Below are 19,714 nucleotides of genomic sequence, written 5' to 3'. Positions count from 1 at the left end.
GGTCGAATGCCCCTGAGTTCCATCCCCATACCCACACACACAAAAAAAAAAGTGCAACAGAAATCAATTGATTAGAACAGGTACCTGGTGTACACCTGTACTCCCAGTGCTTGGGAGGCTGAGACAGGAGGATCTCAGTTTCAAGGTCCATGTGTAATAGCAAGGCTCTATTTCAAAATAAAAAGGGCTTCTAGGGTAGCTTGGTGGTAGAGCACCCCTGGGTTCAATCCCCAGTACTGCAAAAAAGAAAGAAATTAATGACAAACTTTTTTTTTTCCCTGCAGGTACTAAAGATTTTTTATTAAAAAAAAATTGTCAATGAGTGATACTGATGGTTGGGAGAGCCAAAAGCCAAGCGCTTGCATTACCGGCCACCATGCGTAAAGGGGTACCCAAGGACCCAGAAATCGCAGATCTGTTCTACAAAGATGACCCCGAAGAACTGTTCATTGGCTTGCACGAAATCGGACATGGGAGTTTTGGAGCCGTTTATTTTGTAAGTAATTACAAAGAATCACTTAGATCAGATTAAGAAAGTTTGAACTCTACATCTTCCCTGCACCTGGCTATTACTTGTAAAATAGGCTCACTCCTCTTGTTTGCTCTACAAATTGAATGATGTCTGCAGGAAAGGCAAATAGTCATTGCTTAAGAGCCAGCTCCAGGGTTCCGGGTCTGATTCAAATCAGCACCGGCACAGGAGAGCTGGAAGCTTGGAGTTGAGCCACTGTGTCCCTCCCTGCGCCGAGCTTTGCCCTCCTAGGGGCTGGGTGTGTGCTGGTCCCCTCACCTGGAGGACCCCGCACACTGCACCCCGTCCCTGGCCGCCTTTACTCTTCAGCCTCCACCTGTAAATTGTAAATCAACCAGCTCGCCCACCTGCCTGCCTGCCTGCCTTCCATCTTTCCTTCCTTCCTTCCTTCCTTTTTTCTTTCCATATCTGTGGTGCTGAGGATTGAACTCAGGGGCATTCTACCTACAAGCAATACTCCTAGCCCTATTTTATTTTATTTTTCTTATTTGGAAACAGGGTCTCACTAAGTTGCTGAGAGTGTAACTAAGTTCCTATTGGCTGACTTTAATCCTCCTGTCTCAGCTTCCCAAGTACTGGGATTATAGGTGTGTGCCACCACGCCTGGCTTAATTTTATTAATTATTAATGTATCAGTTATTACTTTTATTTTGAAACAAGGTCTCACTAGGTTGATGAGTCTCACTACTTGCCAAGGCTGTCCTTGAACCTATAATACCCCTGTCTCAGCCTCCCAAGTACTGGGGATGATAGGTGTTTCTACCATGCCAAGCTTGGGGCTTTATTTATGTTCTTTTATTATGTTGCATTTTTCACAATGGTAATTAAACACTTATGTGTAAGGTCTGTGTTCCTATGTGTCCTCTCTCCAGAACATCATGAGGATAGAGGTTCTGTCAATCTTGATCATTGCTTGAGCCCAGGAACTAACATAAGAGCTGACATTGGTAGGAATTCAATAAATGTTGGCTGGATAGATGAATGGGTGTCCAAACAGATGAGCTGTTCAGAGAAATGGACACAGCTTTTATGGTACTCATGCCCAGTCAGTATTGTAGGTAAAAGGGCTGTAAAGCTAGCCCCGGTGTCAGCTCCAAGAATGTCAATATCTCCTAGTAAGAAAAAATAGAAATAATGCAAATGTTAGCCCAGCTCATTCACTCCAATAGCCTCAACTAAGAGGAAGAAAAGAATGCTGTGTTACTTCTCATAGACAACGTGTAGGGGCATGTTTACTTATCTCTGTTTATTTATCCATCCATTTATTTTTGTGGGTATTGGAAAGCAAACCCAGGGTCTCATTCATGCCAGGCAAGTGCTCTACCACCAAGCTAGGTCCCCAGTCCCTAGAGCTATTTAAATTCAAGACATGCCGGGCATGGAGGCGCATGCTTGTAATCCCCGCGCTTGGGAGGCAGAGACAGGAGGATGGCACAGGTTCGAAGCCAGCTGCACGCACTGGCTTAGGAGACCCTGTTTCCAAATAAAAAAATGTAAGCCGGGCGTGGTGGAGCACGCTTGTAATCCCTGCGCTTGGGAGGCTGAGAAAGGAGGATCACACGGGGTTCGAAGCCAGCCTCAGCTACTTAGTGAGGCTTTCAGAAACTTAGTGAGACCCTGTTTCCAAATAAAATATAAAAAAAGGTCGGGGAGTATAACCTGGAAGTAGAAAGCCTCTGGATTCCACCCCCAGTACCACCAAAAAAAAAAAAAAAAAGTAAAAATAGGTCTGGGAGTGTAGCCCTGAGGTAGAAGGGCTTCCAGGAACCCCAATACCACCAAAAATAAATAAATAAATAAATAAATAATTCAAGACAAAAAATTCAATACAAAAATGTTGTCAAGCATAGTCTCATAGGACTGTAATCCCACTGTCTGGGAGGCTGAGACTTGGGAGGATCACAGGCTCAAGGCCAGCCTCAGAAACTTGGTGAAACCTTGTTTCAAAATAAAAAGCAATAAGCCGGGCATGGTGGAGCACGCTTGTAATCCCCGCGCTTGGGAGGCTGAGACAGAAGGATCGCGCAGGTTCAAAGCCAGCCTCAGCTACTTAGTGAGGCTTTCAGTAACTTAGTGAGACCCTGTTTCAAAATAAAAATATAAAATAGGGCTGGGAGTATAGCCCAGAGGTAGAAAGCCTCTGGGTTCCACCCCCAGTACCACACACACACAAAAAAAAAAAAAAGAAAGAAAGAAAGAAAGAAAGAAAGAAAGAAAGAAAGAAAGAAAGAAGGAAAGAAAGAAAGGAAAAGTAAAATAGAATTGGGCATGTAGCTCACAGGGGATTAAAAGGCCCTGCATTCAATCCCTGGTACTATATGAAAATAAAATAAAATAAAATAGGGCTGGGAGTGTAGCTCAAAGGTAGAATGCCCCGGGTTCAATCTTCAGTACCACCAAGAAAAAAACAAATCTGGGGTTGAACTTTTATATATCAGTCAATTATTGCGTATTGTATTTATTTATTTATTTGGCAGTACTGGGGATTGAACCCAGGGGCATTCTACCTCCAAGCTATACCCCCAGCCCTATTTTTAATACTTCATTTTGAAACAAGATCTCACTGAGTTGCAGAGGACCTCATTGATTAGCTGAGGCTGTCTGCAAACCAGGATCCTTCTGTCTTAATCTCCCGAATGCTGGGATTACAAGCATGCGCCACCATGCCAGGCTCTTTTTTTTTTTTTTAAATCATAGAGAAACCTTGTTCTATATCTGAAGAGCTTCTTTAATTAGTTGCAGTTAGGTAAATGACCACAAGTTTTCCTCTAAAATTATAATGGGATTTGACCAATGAGCAAATACTTGTCTTTTACCTCATACCCACTGCTGTAGCTCTCTTGATCTACAGTCACGATTCATAGTCATAACAGATTATTTATATCAAGGATATGCCACTGACGCAGAGTCTCATTGTTAAAAAAAAAAAATCGAAGCCAGGAGTGGTGGCACAGGCTTGTAACCCTAGTACCTGGGCGGCTGAGACAGGAGGATGGAAGGTTCTCAGCCAGCCTCGGCAATTTAATGTGGCTCTCAGCAACCTCATGAAACTCTGTTCCCAAATAAGAAATAAAAAAATTGGTCTGGGGGTATGGATCAGATGTAGAACACCTCTAGGTTCAATTTCCAGTACCACAAAATAGGGGGGGGGGTCAAAGTTAAGATAATCTTTTGATGCTTTGTATTTATTCTGAAACTTCTAAGTAAATTCGTTTTAAGTTTCTTAAACAAATTGAGAGGAAGCGGGGCGTGGCAATGCTTATAATCCCAGTACTTGGGAGGCTGAGACGGGATCGCAGGTTCAAGGCTGATCCACAGCTTAATGAGACTCTTGTTTCAAAATAAAAAATTTAAATAAGGCTGGGGTTGTAGCTGGGGGGTAGAATACCCCTGGGTTCCATCCCCAGCACTAGATAGATAGATAGATAGATAGATAGATAGACAGACAGACAGACAGACAGACAGACAATTAAGGTTTTATGGCTTTAAAGTGTGCTTTCAAAAAACTTGTCTCGGGTTTGAGGAAGACAAGGAGCAGTAATTATGAGACAAGACAACCTTCAGAAGTGACAGAATACACATATGCACACATGAATATACATTCCTACAATGAAACATAAAAAACCCTGAAAGTGAAAGTCCCTTTTAGGATTAGTTTGAGCTTCTGATACACTGGTAAATACGGTAGTCTCTAGGCACAGGGAACTGTGTGTGTGTGTGTGTGTGTGTGTGTGTGTGTGTGTGTGTGTGTGTGTGATGGTGATGCTGTTGCTGCTGTTGCTGCTGCTGCTGCTGCTGCTGCTGCTGGGAATGGAACCCAGGGACATTCTGCCTCTGACCTACACCCCAGCCCCGTTTCATGATTTGATTTTGAAACGGGGTCTCACTAAGTTGTGGAGGGCTTCACCAAGTTGCTGAAGCTGGGGCTGAAAACCCGTGCTCCTCCCGTCTCAGCCTCCCAAGTACGGGGATTACAAGCGCGTGCCACCTTGCCTGACGAGGTGTTTAACAATTGAAATGAAATAAAATTCAAAATCATTTCCTCACAGTAGCCACATGTTCCATGCAACTCTGTTAGATGATACAGATTTACATCATCACAGAAAGTTGCACTGGAATGCACAGCTCCGGGATTACTTTTTTTGTTGTTGTTGTTTTTTTTTTTTTTTTGGTGGTACTGGGGGTGGAACCCAGAGGCCTACCTCTGGGCTATACCCCCAGACCTATTTTATATTTTTTTTAATTTTTTTTTTTTTTTTTTTTTTTTGGTGGTACTGGGGTTCCTGGAAGCCCTTCTACTTCCGGGCTACACTCCCAGACCTATTTTTTATACTTTTTTATTTGGAAACAGGGTCTCATAAGCCAGCGCGCGCGGCTGGCTTCGAACCTGCGCGATCCTCCTGTCTCCGCCTCCCAAGCGCGGGGATTACAAGCGTGCGCCACCACACCCGGCCTATATTTTTTAATTTGGAAACAGGGTCTCACTAAGTTTCTGAGAGCCTCACTGAGTAGCTGAGGCTGGCATTGAACCTGTGCAGTCCTCCTGTCTCAGCCTCCCAAACACTGGGATTACAAGCATGTGCCCCTACGCCCGGCTGAAAATGTTAAAAGTCTCTTGTCGCCAGGCGTGGTGGCACACGCTTGTAATCCCCGCACTTGGGAGGCGGAAACAGGAGGATCGCGCTGGTTCAGAGCCAGCCTCGCTGGTTTAAGAGACCCTGTTTCCAAATAAAAATATAAAAATAGGTCTGGGAGTGTAGCCTGGATGTAGAAGGGCTTCCAGGAACCCTAGTACCACCAAAAAAAAAAAAAAAAAAGTCTCTTGTCTGGGCCAGATGTGGTGGTACACGCTTGTAATCCAGCATTTGAGAGGATCGTCATTCACAGACAGCCTCAGCTACTTAGCAAGACCCTTCGCAACTCAGTGAGACCCTTGTTTCCAAAAAATAAAAGGACTAAAATATAGGGCTGTGGGTGTAGCTTGGAGATAGAATGCCCCTGGGTTCCATCCCTAGTACTGCAAAATAAAAAAAATTGTCTAGTCAAGTCGTTATTAAGTGCACTGAAACATAATTATTTTTATTTTACTTCTTTTCTCTCAACACAGGCCACAAATGCTCGCACCAATGAAGTGGTGGCTGTTAAGAAAATGTCTTACAGTGGGAAACAGACACACGAGGTAAGCTAAGACACCTGTGTGCGTAAGCTGACATCAGCAGGTCAGTATGAAGTTCACGGGATTTTCATGCTGGTCTTCTATAGCTCACAATGTGCAGGTGTCTATTTGAAAATAACTAAATGAAAATATTATCTATGTTTTTTTCCACTAAGAAATGATAATCCAGGCATGGTGATGTACACTTGTAATCCCGGTACTTAGGAGGCTGGGACAGGATGATCATAGATTCACAGCCAGCCTCAGCGTATTTAATGAGGCCCTCTTCAACTTTGTGAGACCCTGTTTCAAAACAAAAAATAAAATGAAATAAGGGTTCAATCCCCCATAACACATACACACACACACACACACACACACACACACACACACAGATAAATGTTTGAGATAACAGATGTGCTAAATACCCTGATAGTTTTAGTATACGATGTTACACGTGTCAAAAAATCACTGTACCCTATAAATACATAAAATTATTAGGTATTAATTAAAAATAAAATAAAACTTACAAGAAGAAAGAAATTAATAAAATTCTTTAAATATTTTGGTATCACAATTCTTTATTTCCCCTTCCTTATGGAGCATATAATAAAAGTTCTTCATATTTCAGCTCAATTATTTTCCAGAATAGAACGTGATAATATGTAATGGTTTTATTATATTTGGTGATAGATTAGCATTGACATCTATTCAAACTGAAGAAAGAAGACAAGTTTAAATAGCTTCTTTGTTAAACATTTACCTTATGTCTATTTATTTATTTATTTATTTATTTATACTGGGGAATGAACCCAAGGGCATTATATCTCCTTGATAATTAAATACTATTTTCAGCTTAAAAATTAAAACATTTATTTTCCTATTTCCGTAGAAATGGCAAGATATCCTTAAGGAAGTTAAATTTTTACGACAGCTGAAACATCCTAATACCATCGAGTACAAAGGTTGCTATTTGAAAGAGCATACTGCTTGGGTAAGTCACAGGACTCCGTTACCTTTTTTCTTGTTAATTTTTTTTTCTGTTATTCATTTGAAATGTGAAATTATCAGTGTTATTTTTGTCTTACTTGACTCTTGTCATGAATATTTGACCTGTTGATTCTGGAGAGTATGTGACACACACTTCATAAGATAATAAGATATTTAGCCTACTGGAAATTTCACTCTACAAACACCTAACAAAGAGCTGGTGAAAAGTTAGCATCTCTAGGGATTGAACCTAGGGGCAGTCTACTTCTGCACTACACCCAAGCACTATTTTTTATTTTATTTTATTTTATTTGCAGTACTGGGGATGGAACCCAGAGGCATTCTACCTCCTAGCTACACCCCCAGGCCTATTTTTTATTCTTTATTTTGAAACAGGGTGTCACTGAGTTGCAAAGGGCCTCACTGAGTAACTGAGGCTGGCCGTGAACCGCGATCCTCCTGTCTATGCCTCCCGAATGCCGGGATTACAAGCGTGCGCCATCACCCTTCTTGCTGAGGCTGCCAGTGCAATCTCTGACCCTCCTGTCTCAGCCTCTCGAGCCCTGGAATTACATTCATGCCCCACCATGCCCTGCTCCAGCATCATTTTTTTTTTATAGATATATAGTACTGGGGATTGGACCCAGGGGCATTCTACCTCCAAGCTGCTCCTCAGTCCTGCTTTTTATCATAAATTTGAAACAGAGTCTCACTAAGTTGCTGAGGCTGGCCATGAATCTGAGATCCTCCTGTCTCAGCCTCCCACGTACTGGGATTACCAGCATGCACCACCACATCTGGCTAGCATCATCTCATAATGAGTTATTTGTAAAAGCAAAAGACAAGGCCTTTTCTTCTTATCCCAGATTTTTATCTTTGTCGTTTCTCATTGCCCACTCCAATTCACCAGTAAATTGGAAGTGTGTTTGCCATTATTATCATCATGTATTTTTTACTAAACAGAGCTTACTATATGATTAAGGTGAAAAAGTTGGACTGAGTGGGTTCACATGCATATAATCCCAGTACTTGGGTAGCTGAGACAAGAGGATCTCAGGTTCAAGGCCAGCCTCGGCCTTGTTTCAAACAACAAAATAATAAAATAAAAAGCTCTGTGTGAGGCCGGGCATGGTGGTGCACGCTTGTAATCTCCACACTTGGGAGGCGGAGACAGGAGGATCCTGCAGATTCGAGGCCAGCCACGCTGGCTTAAGAGACCCTGTTTCCAAATAAATAAATATATAAAAATAGGTCTGGGAGTATAGCCCGGAGGTAGAAGGGTTTCCAGGAACCCCAGTACCACCAAAAATAATAATAATAAAAAATAAATTAAAAGCTCTGTGTCCAAGTACTTGGGCTGCTGAGACAGGAAGGTCACAGGTTCAAGGACAGCCTCGGCAACTTAGTGAGGCCTTCCACAACTTAGTGAGACCCGGGTTCCAAATAAAAAATAAACTAGAGCTGAGAGTATAGCCCAGAAGTAGAAGGCCCCTGGGCTCCACTTCTAGTACCACTAAATAAATAAATAAACAAACAGGTAGACAGGTAGACAGATAGACAGACAGACAATAAAGGGCTAGGGGTGTATCTGGGAGGAAGAATGCCTCGAATGCCTTGGGTTCGATCTGTAGTACCATGCACACTCAAAGGTGGAGCAGTCTCTGATCCAGCCTGCCCTCGCGTGCTTTGGTGTGATTGTATTTCTGTTCTTAGGGCACATCGGGTGCCGTTTAGAACGTGAAAATGGTCAGCTTTTTACTTTCTCACACTGTACATTGTACCTTCGAATCTACCCATCCCTTACCGAGTGCTTACCACCTATCGCGTCCTTACCGTATGACCTCTAACGGGGGGACGGAAATTTCCTTCCCGAGCAGTTCACTTCACCTTGTCTATTCAAGCAGTTCTGGAGATCTCTGGAGCTATGGCTTCCGTGTAGACCAAAGAAACAGATCAAGGGAGCGTCTTCTTATCTGGAACTCAGCTGTTCTCTGGCAACCTCGGCTGGCACGAAGGAGTCTAGAATGGATTTCGGTCAGGCAGAATAAATGTTACAAAATCCTAGTGCTAAACCTCATGGGTTTCACGTCCTCGGGAAATCTTCCAAGCTCTTTCTTGAAGCGTGTTTACTCATAGATGACCTAGACTGCTAATAAGCTTGGTTACCTGCTTTCTATCTACAGCCGGTTTGATAGGCTAATTAGAAGATGCTTTTAGGAACTCAGCTGCTAGAGACACGCATACAAACGGGCCCAAGAATTATTTGTCCATAAGGAAGATGCCAGGCAAGCTGGGAAGCAGATCCAGTCACACAAAGGCCGGGCAGTGCGAGCTGTCTACTGTCAGGAACCAACATCCTCCTCGGGTGCCTTGTGTGATGGGAAAAGAGTATTTGAAAAAGAAAAAAACACCTCTGAGAGTTGTTTGGTTTTTGTTTATTTATTTAGTTAGTGGGTTGGCTGGTTCTTGTGGTACTGGGGATTGAACCCTGGGGCTCTATTTACCACTAAACTGCATCCTAGGCCGGCCTTGAACTTGTGATCTTCCAGTCTCAACCTTCCCACTACTGGGATCATAGGCGTGCACTACTGTGCCCAGCTAATGCTGAGGTTTTTTACATGTAATTAAAAAATATAAATACTAGGAGCTGGGTATGGTGGCACATGCCTGTAAATCCCAGTACTTGCAAGGCTTGAAGCAGGAGGATGATGGATTCGAGGCCAGCCTCAGCAGCTTGGAGAGGCCGCCAGCAAACAAAATTAAAAATAAAATTGGGCTGTGGATGTAGCTTAGTGGTAGAATGCTACTGGGTTCAACCTCCAGTACCATACACACACACACACACACACACACACACACACACACACACACACACAGAAATTACTACTGACTAGTCCATTCGGTTTTAAAGTTGTATATAGATCATCCTCAATTTATAATGCTTTGACTTAGGACTTTAAACCTTACAAGCGCAAAACCAATACATAGCCAGTGGAAACCACACTCTGAATTTTGATTTTTTTGGCCTAGTGGTATGCAGTACTCTAGTGCTCTAGTGGTGCTGGGCAGGGCAGTGAGCCGCCGCAGCCCGCTGGCCTCCTTGTCACAAGGGAGAAGAAGCAATACTCTCCAGAGGATAGTAGTCCCCACCATCCCCGGGGGATGCGTGTAGACCCCCAGGGATGCCTGAAACCACAGATAGTACAAACGCCACATCTACCATGGGTTTTCTTTCTCAGATGACTTGAAAAGGTATAGAAAGGAATTCCAATCAGGCAGGATATATATTCAGTTTATGTTAAGTTTAACTCCTAAGTTAGATAAAGTAGAAGATTAGTGATCATAGTAAGTAAAATAAAGCAATTACAAAGATATAGCGCAATAAAGCTGCCAGCATCTCTCTTGCACGGTGAGATCATTATTAAGCACAATAGAATTATTTTTTATTTTTTTATTTTTTTATTTTTTCGGGTCTGGGGATGGAACCCAGGGGCATTCGACCTCCGAGCTACACCCCCTGCCCTAGTTTTTATTCTTTATTTTGTAACCGGGTCTCACTGAGTTGCAGAGGGCCTCACTGAGTAGCTGAGGCTGTCCGTGAACCGCGATCCTCCAGGTTTCAGCCTCCCGAATGCTGGGATGACAAGCGTGCGCCACCACGGCCGGCTCAATAGAATTATTTTGAATTAAAAGAATTACTTGAATGTAAACACTGTGATACTGTGACCATTGGTCTGATAACCAACACAGCTCCTAAGAGAAAGCGATGGGTGGGTAGTGTATAGAGGGCGGATACACCGGACGAAGGGACGATTCACTCCAGAGCAGAACAGTGAAAGATTCATCGTGCCACCCAGGACAGTGCATAACTTTAAAGCTTTCAAATCATTTATTTCAGGAAATTTCCATTTAATATTTTGGGGACACAGTTGAAAGTAAGTGACGCAGCAGAAAGCAAAACTGTGGATAAGGGGAGCTCTTGGACTGTGCTGCTGTTCCAGTCAGCATCATCGCAGCCCTCATCTAAAAGACTGACCATGTAACCCTCAAGATTTTTTTTTTCTTATGGTTTTGGGTTCAGCCCGTTTGAGGCCAGGACTGCAGATCTCAGGGCTTGGTGGCAGGAAGTGCAGAGGGGGAGCCCTTGAGCTGTGCCCACATCCCGGGGAGCGAGGGAGCCAGCAGGGGAGGAGGAAGCAAATGTAATCCTGGAGGCCCATCCCAGGGGCCACCCTCGGCCACGCCAGAGGCCTGGGCCACCACCCACCACCCACCACCCAGACAAAGCCTTGCCGTGGATTTCTCTGCTGCTGGGGCTGCAGCCCTCATGACCCAGTTTCATCAGCTCCAAGCCTTAATAAAAGGGCTCCTTAGGGGACGTTCCGTATCTCACTATAACCGTTAAGTTTAATTCATAAGTTAGATAAAAGCCAGGAATGGTGGCGCACGCTTGTCATCCCCGCGCTTGGGAGGCAGACAGGAGGATCGCGCAGGTTCGAAGCCAGCCGCGCGCGCTGGCTTAGGAGACCCTGTTTCCAAATATAAAATGTAAAAATAGGTCTGGGAGTGTAGCCTGGAGGTAGAAGGGCTTCCAGGAACCCCAGTACCACCAAAAAAATAAAAAATAAGTTAGATAAAGTAAGAGATTAATGAGAGTTAAGTAAGTTAGGTGTACTAAATGCATTTCAACTTCAGATTAGTTTCATCTTCTGATGGGTTAACTGGAACATGACTCCACTGTATGTCAAGGAACACCAGTATTTATATTTTGTATAGTCAATTTAAGGTAGTAACATATGTATTTTCAGTTATTCAAATTAAAAAACTAGAAAATTATGTGATACAATTTAGAAAAATTTCCATCAAAGTTAGATAAAAAAGTAGAAAAAAATGCTGATTTTAATTATAATATTTACTCATGTGGACTCTTTCTTTTTCTATTTGCTTTTTTCTAACTGAAATCTTTTCATTTCCTGTTTTTCTTTTTCTTTTTTTTTTTTTTTTTGCAGTACTGGAGATTGAACTTAGAGGCATTCTACCTTCAAGCTACAACCCCATCTTTATTTTTTATTTTGAAACAGGGTCTTACTAAGTTGCAGTGGACCTCACTATGTAGCTGAGGCTGGCCTCGAACCTGTGATCCTCCGGCCTCAGCCTCCCAAGTACTGGAATTAAAAGGGTATACCACCACACCTAACTTATTTCTTAATAAGAAATGTTTTAAAATGTTCCTGAAGCCGGGCATGGTGGGTGCATGTTTGTAATCCCAGTAGTTGAGAGGCTAAGAAAGGACTGTAGGTTCTCATCCAGCCCCAACTACTTAGCAAGGCCCTCCATAACTTAGTGAAACCCTGTTTCAAAACAAAGAATAAAAAATAGGGCTGGGGATATAGCTTGGAAGTAGAATGCACCTGGGTTCAATCCCCAGTGCCACACACACACACACAAAAAGGTTTCTGAGCCAGGTGTGGTGGCGCACACTTAAAATCCCAGTACTTGGGAGGCTGAAGACAGGAGGATCATGTTTCTAGAACAACCTCAGCAAGTAGTGAGCCTCTCATCAACCTAGTGAGACTCTGTTTCAGAATGTTAAAATAGGAGAGCTAGGCGTATCGGTGCACGCTTGTAATCCCAGTACTTGGGAGGCTAAGATAGGAGGATCACAGGTTCATGGTCAGCCTCAGCTACTTAGTGAGGCCCTCTGCAGCTTAGTGAGACACTGTTTTAAATTAAAGAATAAAAACCAGGTTTGGGGATATAGCTTGGAGGTAGAATTCCCCTGGGTTCAATCCCCAGTACTGCTAAAATAAATAAATACATTTAATTAATTATAAAATAGAGCCGGGGATATAGCTTAGAGGCAGAATGCCTCTGGGTTTAATCCCCAATACCACCAAAAAAAAAAAAAAAAGGTTTCTGAATCAATGTCAAGCAGAAAACTATAATTAAGTTTCTAAGCTTTTAAACTTGTGATATTCTGTTATTCTAGTAATACAAGGTATGTAATATGAAAATATGCTTTCATATTAATTTTTTAATGGTCTAGCATGTTGATATTGGTTATGTCCAGTTGATTAGAAAATTTATATTTCATAATTAGCATGTTCTGGGTGGTGGTTGTTTTTGTAGCACTGAGGCTTGAACCCTGACCTATATCCCTCTGACCTGTATCCCAGCCCTTTTTATTATATCATTTATTTATTTATGGTACTAGGGATTGAACCCAGGAGCATTATACCTCTGAGCTACAACCCTATCCTTATTTATTTATTTATTTATTTATTTATTTATTTATTTATTTATTGTAATACTGGGACTTGAAACCAGTGTTGACCTGGACTATCAGTAATCTGGGACGCCTGAAATATATAGAAGAATAAAGAAAATATTTCTTCATTTTTACTTTAAGAGACTCTCATTAGCCCAGTGAGACTCTGTTTCAAAAAATAAAGGTAGCCGGGCGTGGTGGCACACGCTTGTAATCCCCACGCTTGGGAGGCGGAGACAGGAGGAAGTTCGAAGCAAGAGACCCTATTTAAAAAAAAAAAAAAATTATATGTCTGGGAGTGTAGCCCGGAGGTAGAAGGGCTTCCAGGAACCCCAGTACCACCAAAAATAAATAAATAAATAAATAAACAAACAAACAAATAAATAAATAAATAAATAAATAAATAAATAAATAAATAAATGTAAAAGCTGGGCATGGTGGTGCACACTTGTAAACCCCGAGCTTGGGAGGCGGAGACAGGAGGATCGCACAGGTTCGAAGCCAGCCGTGCGCGCTGGCTTAGGAGACCCTGTTTCCAAGTAAAAATGTAAAAATAGGTCTGGGAGTGGAGCCCGGAGGTAGAAGGGCTTCCAGGAACCCCAGTACCACCAAAAATAAATAAATAAATAAATAAATAAATAAATAAATAAATAAATAAATAAATAAATAAATAAATAAATGTAAAAGCTGGGCATGGTGGTGCACACTTGTAAACCCCGAGCTTGGGAGGCGGAGACAGGAGGATCGCACAGGTTCGAAGCCAGCAGCACGCACTGGCTTAGGAGACCCTGTTTCCAAATAAAAAGTATAAAATAGGGTCTGGGAGTGTGGCCCAGAGGTAGAAGGGTTTTCAGGAACCCCAGTACCACCAAATAAATAAATAAATAAAATAAATAAATAAATAAATAAATAAATGAATGAATGTAAAAGTAAAATAGAGCTGGGAGTATAGCTCAGAGTTAGAATGCCTCTGGATTCAATCCCCAGTACCAAAAATTAAAAATAAAAGAAATTGAGAAACCCTTCCCAAGAGCCAGGCATGGTGGTGCACCACCAGTAATCTCAGTACCCGGGAGGCTGAGAGAGGAGTACCACAGGTTTTTTTATCCCAGCTTCAGCATTTAGCGAGGCTCCCAATAACTTTGTGAGACCCTATCTCCAAATAAAAAATAAAATTGGCCTGGGGTGTAGATTGGATCAACCTCCAGTGCAGGAAGGAAAGGGAGGGAGGGAAGGCAGGCAGGCTCGAAGGCTCTCAAGATTATTAAGAAATATCAATAGTTTTTCAAGAATATTATTATGTCTTAATATATAAACCAGAATTTACCGTATCTCTCAGAGATCCAAGGTCATGACACAGCAGCCTATTTCTTTAGATTGAGTTCTAAACAAACATGTCTTTCTTGATGAAAACTTCTTAAAATAGGAAAAGAATTTACTACTTGCTGCATTGGGGGTGGTTGCTAGGGATTGAACCCAGGGCCTCACACGTGGTTTGTCCTATTTAACATTTCCCGATATAAATTTTACTAGCTCATGTACTTTTTGACCACTTCTAATTTATAATACAGCTCGTAAGTGGGCAGCAATGGGCAATCTCAGCAGATGCTCCCAGGTCCATCCCACTGGTAGTCTTAGGCCAGTTCAAGTGAGTGAGGACAAAACCTGAGACGTCGAAAATTATGAAAATCAATTAGTGTTGGAGACCAGAACAATACACATTCAGGGAGTCAGAATGTTTATTCTCCTAGTATTTTGAGTTCCTTGATTGGTTGGTTGATTGGTTGCAGTTTCTTTTGTCCTCCTCCTCCTCCTCCTCCTCCTCCTCCTCCTCCTCTTCCTCTTCCTCCTCTCCTTTTTTTTTGTGTGTGGTGCTGGAGATTGAACCTAGGGGCATTCTCCCTCTAAGCTCTACCCCACCCTATTTTATTTTTGAAACAGGGTCTTTCTTAGTTGCAGAGGGCCTCACTAGGTTGGTGAGGCTGGCGGCAGACCTGCAATCCTCCTGTCTCAGCCTCCCAAGTACTAGGATTGTGGGCATGCGCCACCATGCCCAGCTTTAGCAGTTTCGTATTAACCTTTATTGTTCTTTTTTTTTTTTTTTTTTTATTCTGTTACAGCTGGTGATGGAATATTGCTTAGGCTCAGCCTCGGATTTGTTAGAAGGTGAGAAAAAAAGCACCTTCCCCTCCCTTACGTTTGACCTTGATAAGAATGCTGCCCGCTCCCGCCTTAAAGTGCAGTCTGGGCGATCTGATTGGGTGATGGCTTGACGTGCGGCTGTGTGGGCAGGCTACGCAAGCTTCATCTCTACCTTGTCTGAAAAAGGACCTGAGTGATGTTAGCAACTATTAGCTGTTTAGTGCATGGTTCATCCAGGGCAGGTACTGTTAAACTGCTTGATTGATGTGACGTACATGGACCCAGAAACGTCAAATTCCCGTGTGTGCATGAAAAGAGAGGTAGGTATTATCAAATCAAAGAGATATTTAACCCTTTCGAGATCGTGACTGACCTAGTTCTCCCCTGGATATACTGTTATAAGCAGAGGCTAGGTTAAAATTTTACATTAAAAGTGTCTTATATCATCCCTGCTCTCTGAGTAGAAATTGCTTATTAACTGCTTTCACAAATAATGAAAACCTGCAGTTAGGGGGAGTCATTAGAGATGGCTTTGTGTCCGAGGAAAATAAGGTGACCCAGAACATTCTAGGCATTTAAAATGTCAGGAGAGCCGGGCATGGTGGCTCAAGCCTGTGATCTCAGTACTGGGAACCACGAGACAGGAGGATTGCTGATTGGAGGACAGCCTCAGTGATGTAACAAGACCCAACCACCTAGCAAGATCCTGTTTCAAGACGAAAATAAAAAGGTCTGAAGGTGTAGCCTGGAGGTAGAACACCCCTGAGTTCAATCCCTGTTACCACCAAAAATAAAAATAAAATGTCAGAAGGGACTGATAACTTGGGCCTGGCTAGTTCACTTAATGAGTATCAGGCCTTGTTTATCTTGTTGTTAAGGGTTGGTTTGTATTCTTTTTATATTATGTATGTATATGTGTATGTATGTATTGGTGGTGCTAGGGATGGAACCCAGAGGCATTCTACCTTTGATCCATATTCCCAGCCCTATTTTTTTTTTTTTATTTGGAAACAGGGTCTTGCTAAGTTGCTGAGAGCCTCACTACTTTGCCGAGGCTGGCTTAGAACCTGCGATCCTCTTGTCTCAGCCTCCCAAGTACTGGGATTACAAGTGTGCACCACCACACCTGGCTCTTGTGTTGTTCTTAAAAACTTGTTATTCCTGTTAACTCATCACTGATCGCCATTCTATAGAAAATATATGTCCTTTGTATTTAGGTGAATGTGTTTCCAAATTGTCACTTGAGAAACTATGTAATCCCCTCTGGCATAGCTGCGTAAAATAACGGGCGGAGGAACGAAGCCGGCCACTACTCCTGACCACTTTTCCCTCTTTTCCCAGTTCATAAAAAACCACTTCAGGAAGTGGAGATTGCAGCCATTACTCACGGAGCCCTGCAGGGGCTGGCCTACCTCCATTCACACGCACTGATTCACAGGTAAGATTCGAGGCCAGTTCCGGAGACATTTCAGTTGCCGCGCTCTGGAGTTCACCCATGCTCCCGTTATTAGGGTGGCTAAGATTGATGGGGAGCAAATAGTTTGCCTCTGCTCTGGATAGAAGCAGTGATGTTGCCAGAACCTAGTGCTCATCCCCTGGTCTCTCCTGTAGCCACAAAGGCAGCATCTCTGCTCTGTAGGGACCTGTTCTCCAGGCCAAGTGGTTTTGGTAGTGATAGTGTGTGTGGGGGGGGATATTTTGGTATTGGGGATTAAGTCCATAGGCCCATTGAACCTATTCTACCTCTGACCTACACTCCAGCTCTTTTTTAAAAAATTTACTTATTTATTCATTTATTTATTTTGTGGTACTGGGGGTGTAACTCAGGGCGTTCTACCTTCGAGCCACACCCCCAGCCCTATTTTTTATTCTTTATTTGAAGCAGGGTCTCATGGAGTTGCAAAGGGCCTCACTAAGTAGCTGAAGCTGTCCACAAACCACTATTCTCCTATCTCAGCCTCCCAAATGCTGGGATTACAAGCGTGCACTACCATGTCCGACTTACTGTTTTGTTTTGTTTTAAAATAGGATCTCACTAAATTGCTGAGGCTGGCCTCAAGCCTGCAATCCTTCTCTCTTAGCCTCCCACGTACTGGGATTATGGGCATGAACCTTCACAGCTGACTCAAGCTTAGTGTTAAAAGAGAAATTTGAAGAAGGGCCCAGTGGCCTTTTGGTACTGTCAGGAAGAAAAGAAAAGAAAATTACCTTCTTTGTATATATTTATTTCTTAGCTAAGTTTCTTCTCCCTTTCCTGTTATAGATAACAAGCTAATCTTATTATCTGTTTCATCACCTTAAAATAGTCTGTGTTTTTGTAATACATATAGATATAAACTTACAAAGGTATTGTCTTTGTTTTCATAGATAAAGACACTGGGACTTAGAAACATTTTGATGACTTGGTCATAATTTCACAACATTTAAGTAATGGAATAAAGATTGAAACTCAAATTTCCTAATTCTGCCTGTAATCCCAGTACTTGAGAGGCTGAGGCAGGAGGACTGCAGGTTCAAGGACAGCCTCAGCAATATAGCAAGACCTTGTTTCAAAACAAAAAAATAAAAAGGGCTAAAGCTGAGCGTAGCTCGGTGGTAGGATGCCGTGGGTTCAATCACCAGTACCAAAGCAAAAAAAAGAAGCATACATATATGTATATATGTGTATTCTTTGGATTTCTTCTACCTTCTATTTTCTTCTCTTCCTTTTTGACTGGGGATTGAACTCAAGGCCTCATGCATGCCAGGCAAGCTTCTTTACCACTGAGCTACAAGGGAGCTGCTTTCTGTATGATAATCTCTTTCCTTCCTCTACTCAAACACATCGTTACCAACTTCTGCTTTGCTCAACAAAGGGCTCCTAGCAGTTTCTGGAGCAAATAGTGGAAGTACTGGAACATTAGGTGGCCGCAAAGGCTCTGGGATGAGTCACAAAAGGAAACACTTGGCATTTTCTAGAAGAAGTGAGATGATTAGGTCATAGTCCTCTTGTCTGTTTCAGACACCCCAGAGCAGCCATCCATAGTTACTGCTGCTGTGAAGACAAAACTTCCTTATTAACACGGGCACCGCAAATCTACCTAGAATTTGGCTTACTAATAAAGATGAAGCATGGCCGGGCGCGGCGGCGCACGCCCAGAGTCCCAGGACTCGGGAGGCGGAGACAGGAGGATCCGGGTTCACAGCCAGCTCAGCTACTTAGCGAGGCCCTCTGCAACTCAGTGAGACCCCGCTTCAAAATAAAGAATCAAGCCGGGCGTGGTGGCACACGCTTGTCATCCCCGCGCTTGGGAGGCAGAGACAGGAGGATCGCGCAGGTTCGAAGCCAGCCTCGCTGGCTTAAGACACCCTGTTTCCAAATAAAAAATATAAAGAAATAGGTCTGAGAGTGTACCCCGGAGGTAGAAGGGTTCTATCCCCAGTACCACCGAAAAAATAAAATAATAAATCAATAAATAATAATAATAAGGCTGGAGGTTTATCCCACAGGTAAAATGCCCCTGGGTTCCATCTCCAGTACTGGGGGGGGGGGGGGGGAGATTAAGTATGATGGCCTGGGGGTGTGGCTCAGTGGTAGAACACTTTCAGAGCATATGTAAGGCCCTGAGTTCAGACACCAGCACCAAAGGAAAAAACAAAAACCAAAGAAGAGAGAGAGAGAAACAATGAATTTAATTATGTCTGATAAAAATTAAGTAAATACTTTTACCAGGTCTCTGGGTTTGACAACTTTTTAAAGAATCTATTTCTTGGAGACCATACCAAGACATTCCTGCTGAACACCAACTGACTTATGAATTGTTTTACCTGCTGTTATTTAAAGCCGCACTTCCGTCTCTTGTGGGTCTTAATTACCTTAATCTGAGCTTTGACTTACTGTTTTATTCTGTATGTTATCTCCTCTAATTTGTAAAAGACGTGGAAAAGACAAAAAACTTTAAGGACTGTTCTTTAAACTTAGAAACGAACACCGTGTCTCAGCGGTTTATAGTTCAGAACCGTCACTTCAAGTAGGAGGAGAAGGATATTGTGATGTTCCAAAGAGAAATAAACGATGCTTTTTTTCTAGTTCTCTCTGCCATGCCCACTGTCGTCACGAGGAAGGTAACCCAGTCCCCAAGGGAAGTTCTTGTAAAGGCTGCTTCGGAAGCGTTTTGAACCTGACCGTTTCCACCTTGACATGAATTGTCCTCGTCTCTCCGCTCTGTCTCACACAGCTCATCAACACACGGTTCTTGGTTCATAGTACTCATGACTCTTCACGTCTTTTTAAAAAAAGAATAAAATGCACATCTACATCTTCTCATTCCAGATTGGCATACTAATGAACGAACTTTTAAGTCATACTTTCAAAACTTTTTTGCTGCCATTAAACATCTAATATCATTAGTAGCAACCACTCAGGTCTCGTTGTAGTCGTACGTAGAAATGCAGTTTCCTAACCCCTAACCCGTGTTTGTTTTGATCTTTCAGGGTCTTCTTTTTACTGTACGGTGTTATTTCGTAAATAACACCTTCCGTATAACATATACACTCAAATGCCTTAGAGCCGCAGTGGCAGGCAGAAAGAAAGGGCACGGGGAAGAAAGGACAGGTATGTGGGCAGTTGAGGGTGATCGGCCAGGTC

The 19,714-nt window shown here is 42.7% G+C and overlaps 1 protein-coding gene across 4 annotated transcripts in view; it reads left to right on the top strand.

Annotated features, from left to right (window-relative positions):
- Positions 1 to 376: 376 nt before the first annotated feature.
- Positions 377 to 19,714, top strand: part of TAOK3 (TAO kinase 3) — a gene marked incomplete at its 5' end in the record, with an annotated part of 113,104 nt that continues 93,766 nt past the window's right edge. For all 4 annotated transcript variants that reach the window (XM_080717651.1, XM_080717649.1, XM_080717650.1 and 1 more), the window contains 5 exons: positions 377 to 496; positions 5,640 to 5,711; positions 6,580 to 6,681; positions 15,066 to 15,111; positions 16,429 to 16,525. In XM_080717651.1, the coding sequence (XP_080573777.1) occupies positions 377 to 496; positions 5,640 to 5,711; positions 6,580 to 6,681; positions 15,066 to 15,111; positions 16,429 to 16,525 (437 nt within the window). The remainder of the gene's footprint in view (positions 497 to 5,639; positions 5,712 to 6,579; positions 6,682 to 15,065; positions 15,112 to 16,428; positions 16,526 to 19,714) is intronic.

The sequence above is a fragment of the Muscardinus avellanarius genome (assembly GCF_963383645.1).
Source record: "Muscardinus avellanarius genome assembly, chromosome: 21".
Classification (NCBI taxonomy): domain Eukaryota; kingdom Metazoa; phylum Chordata; class Mammalia; order Rodentia; family Gliridae; genus Muscardinus; species Muscardinus avellanarius.
The sequence above is the reverse complement of the archived record's forward strand: the minus strand, read 5'-3'. Positions and strand labels throughout refer to the sequence as shown.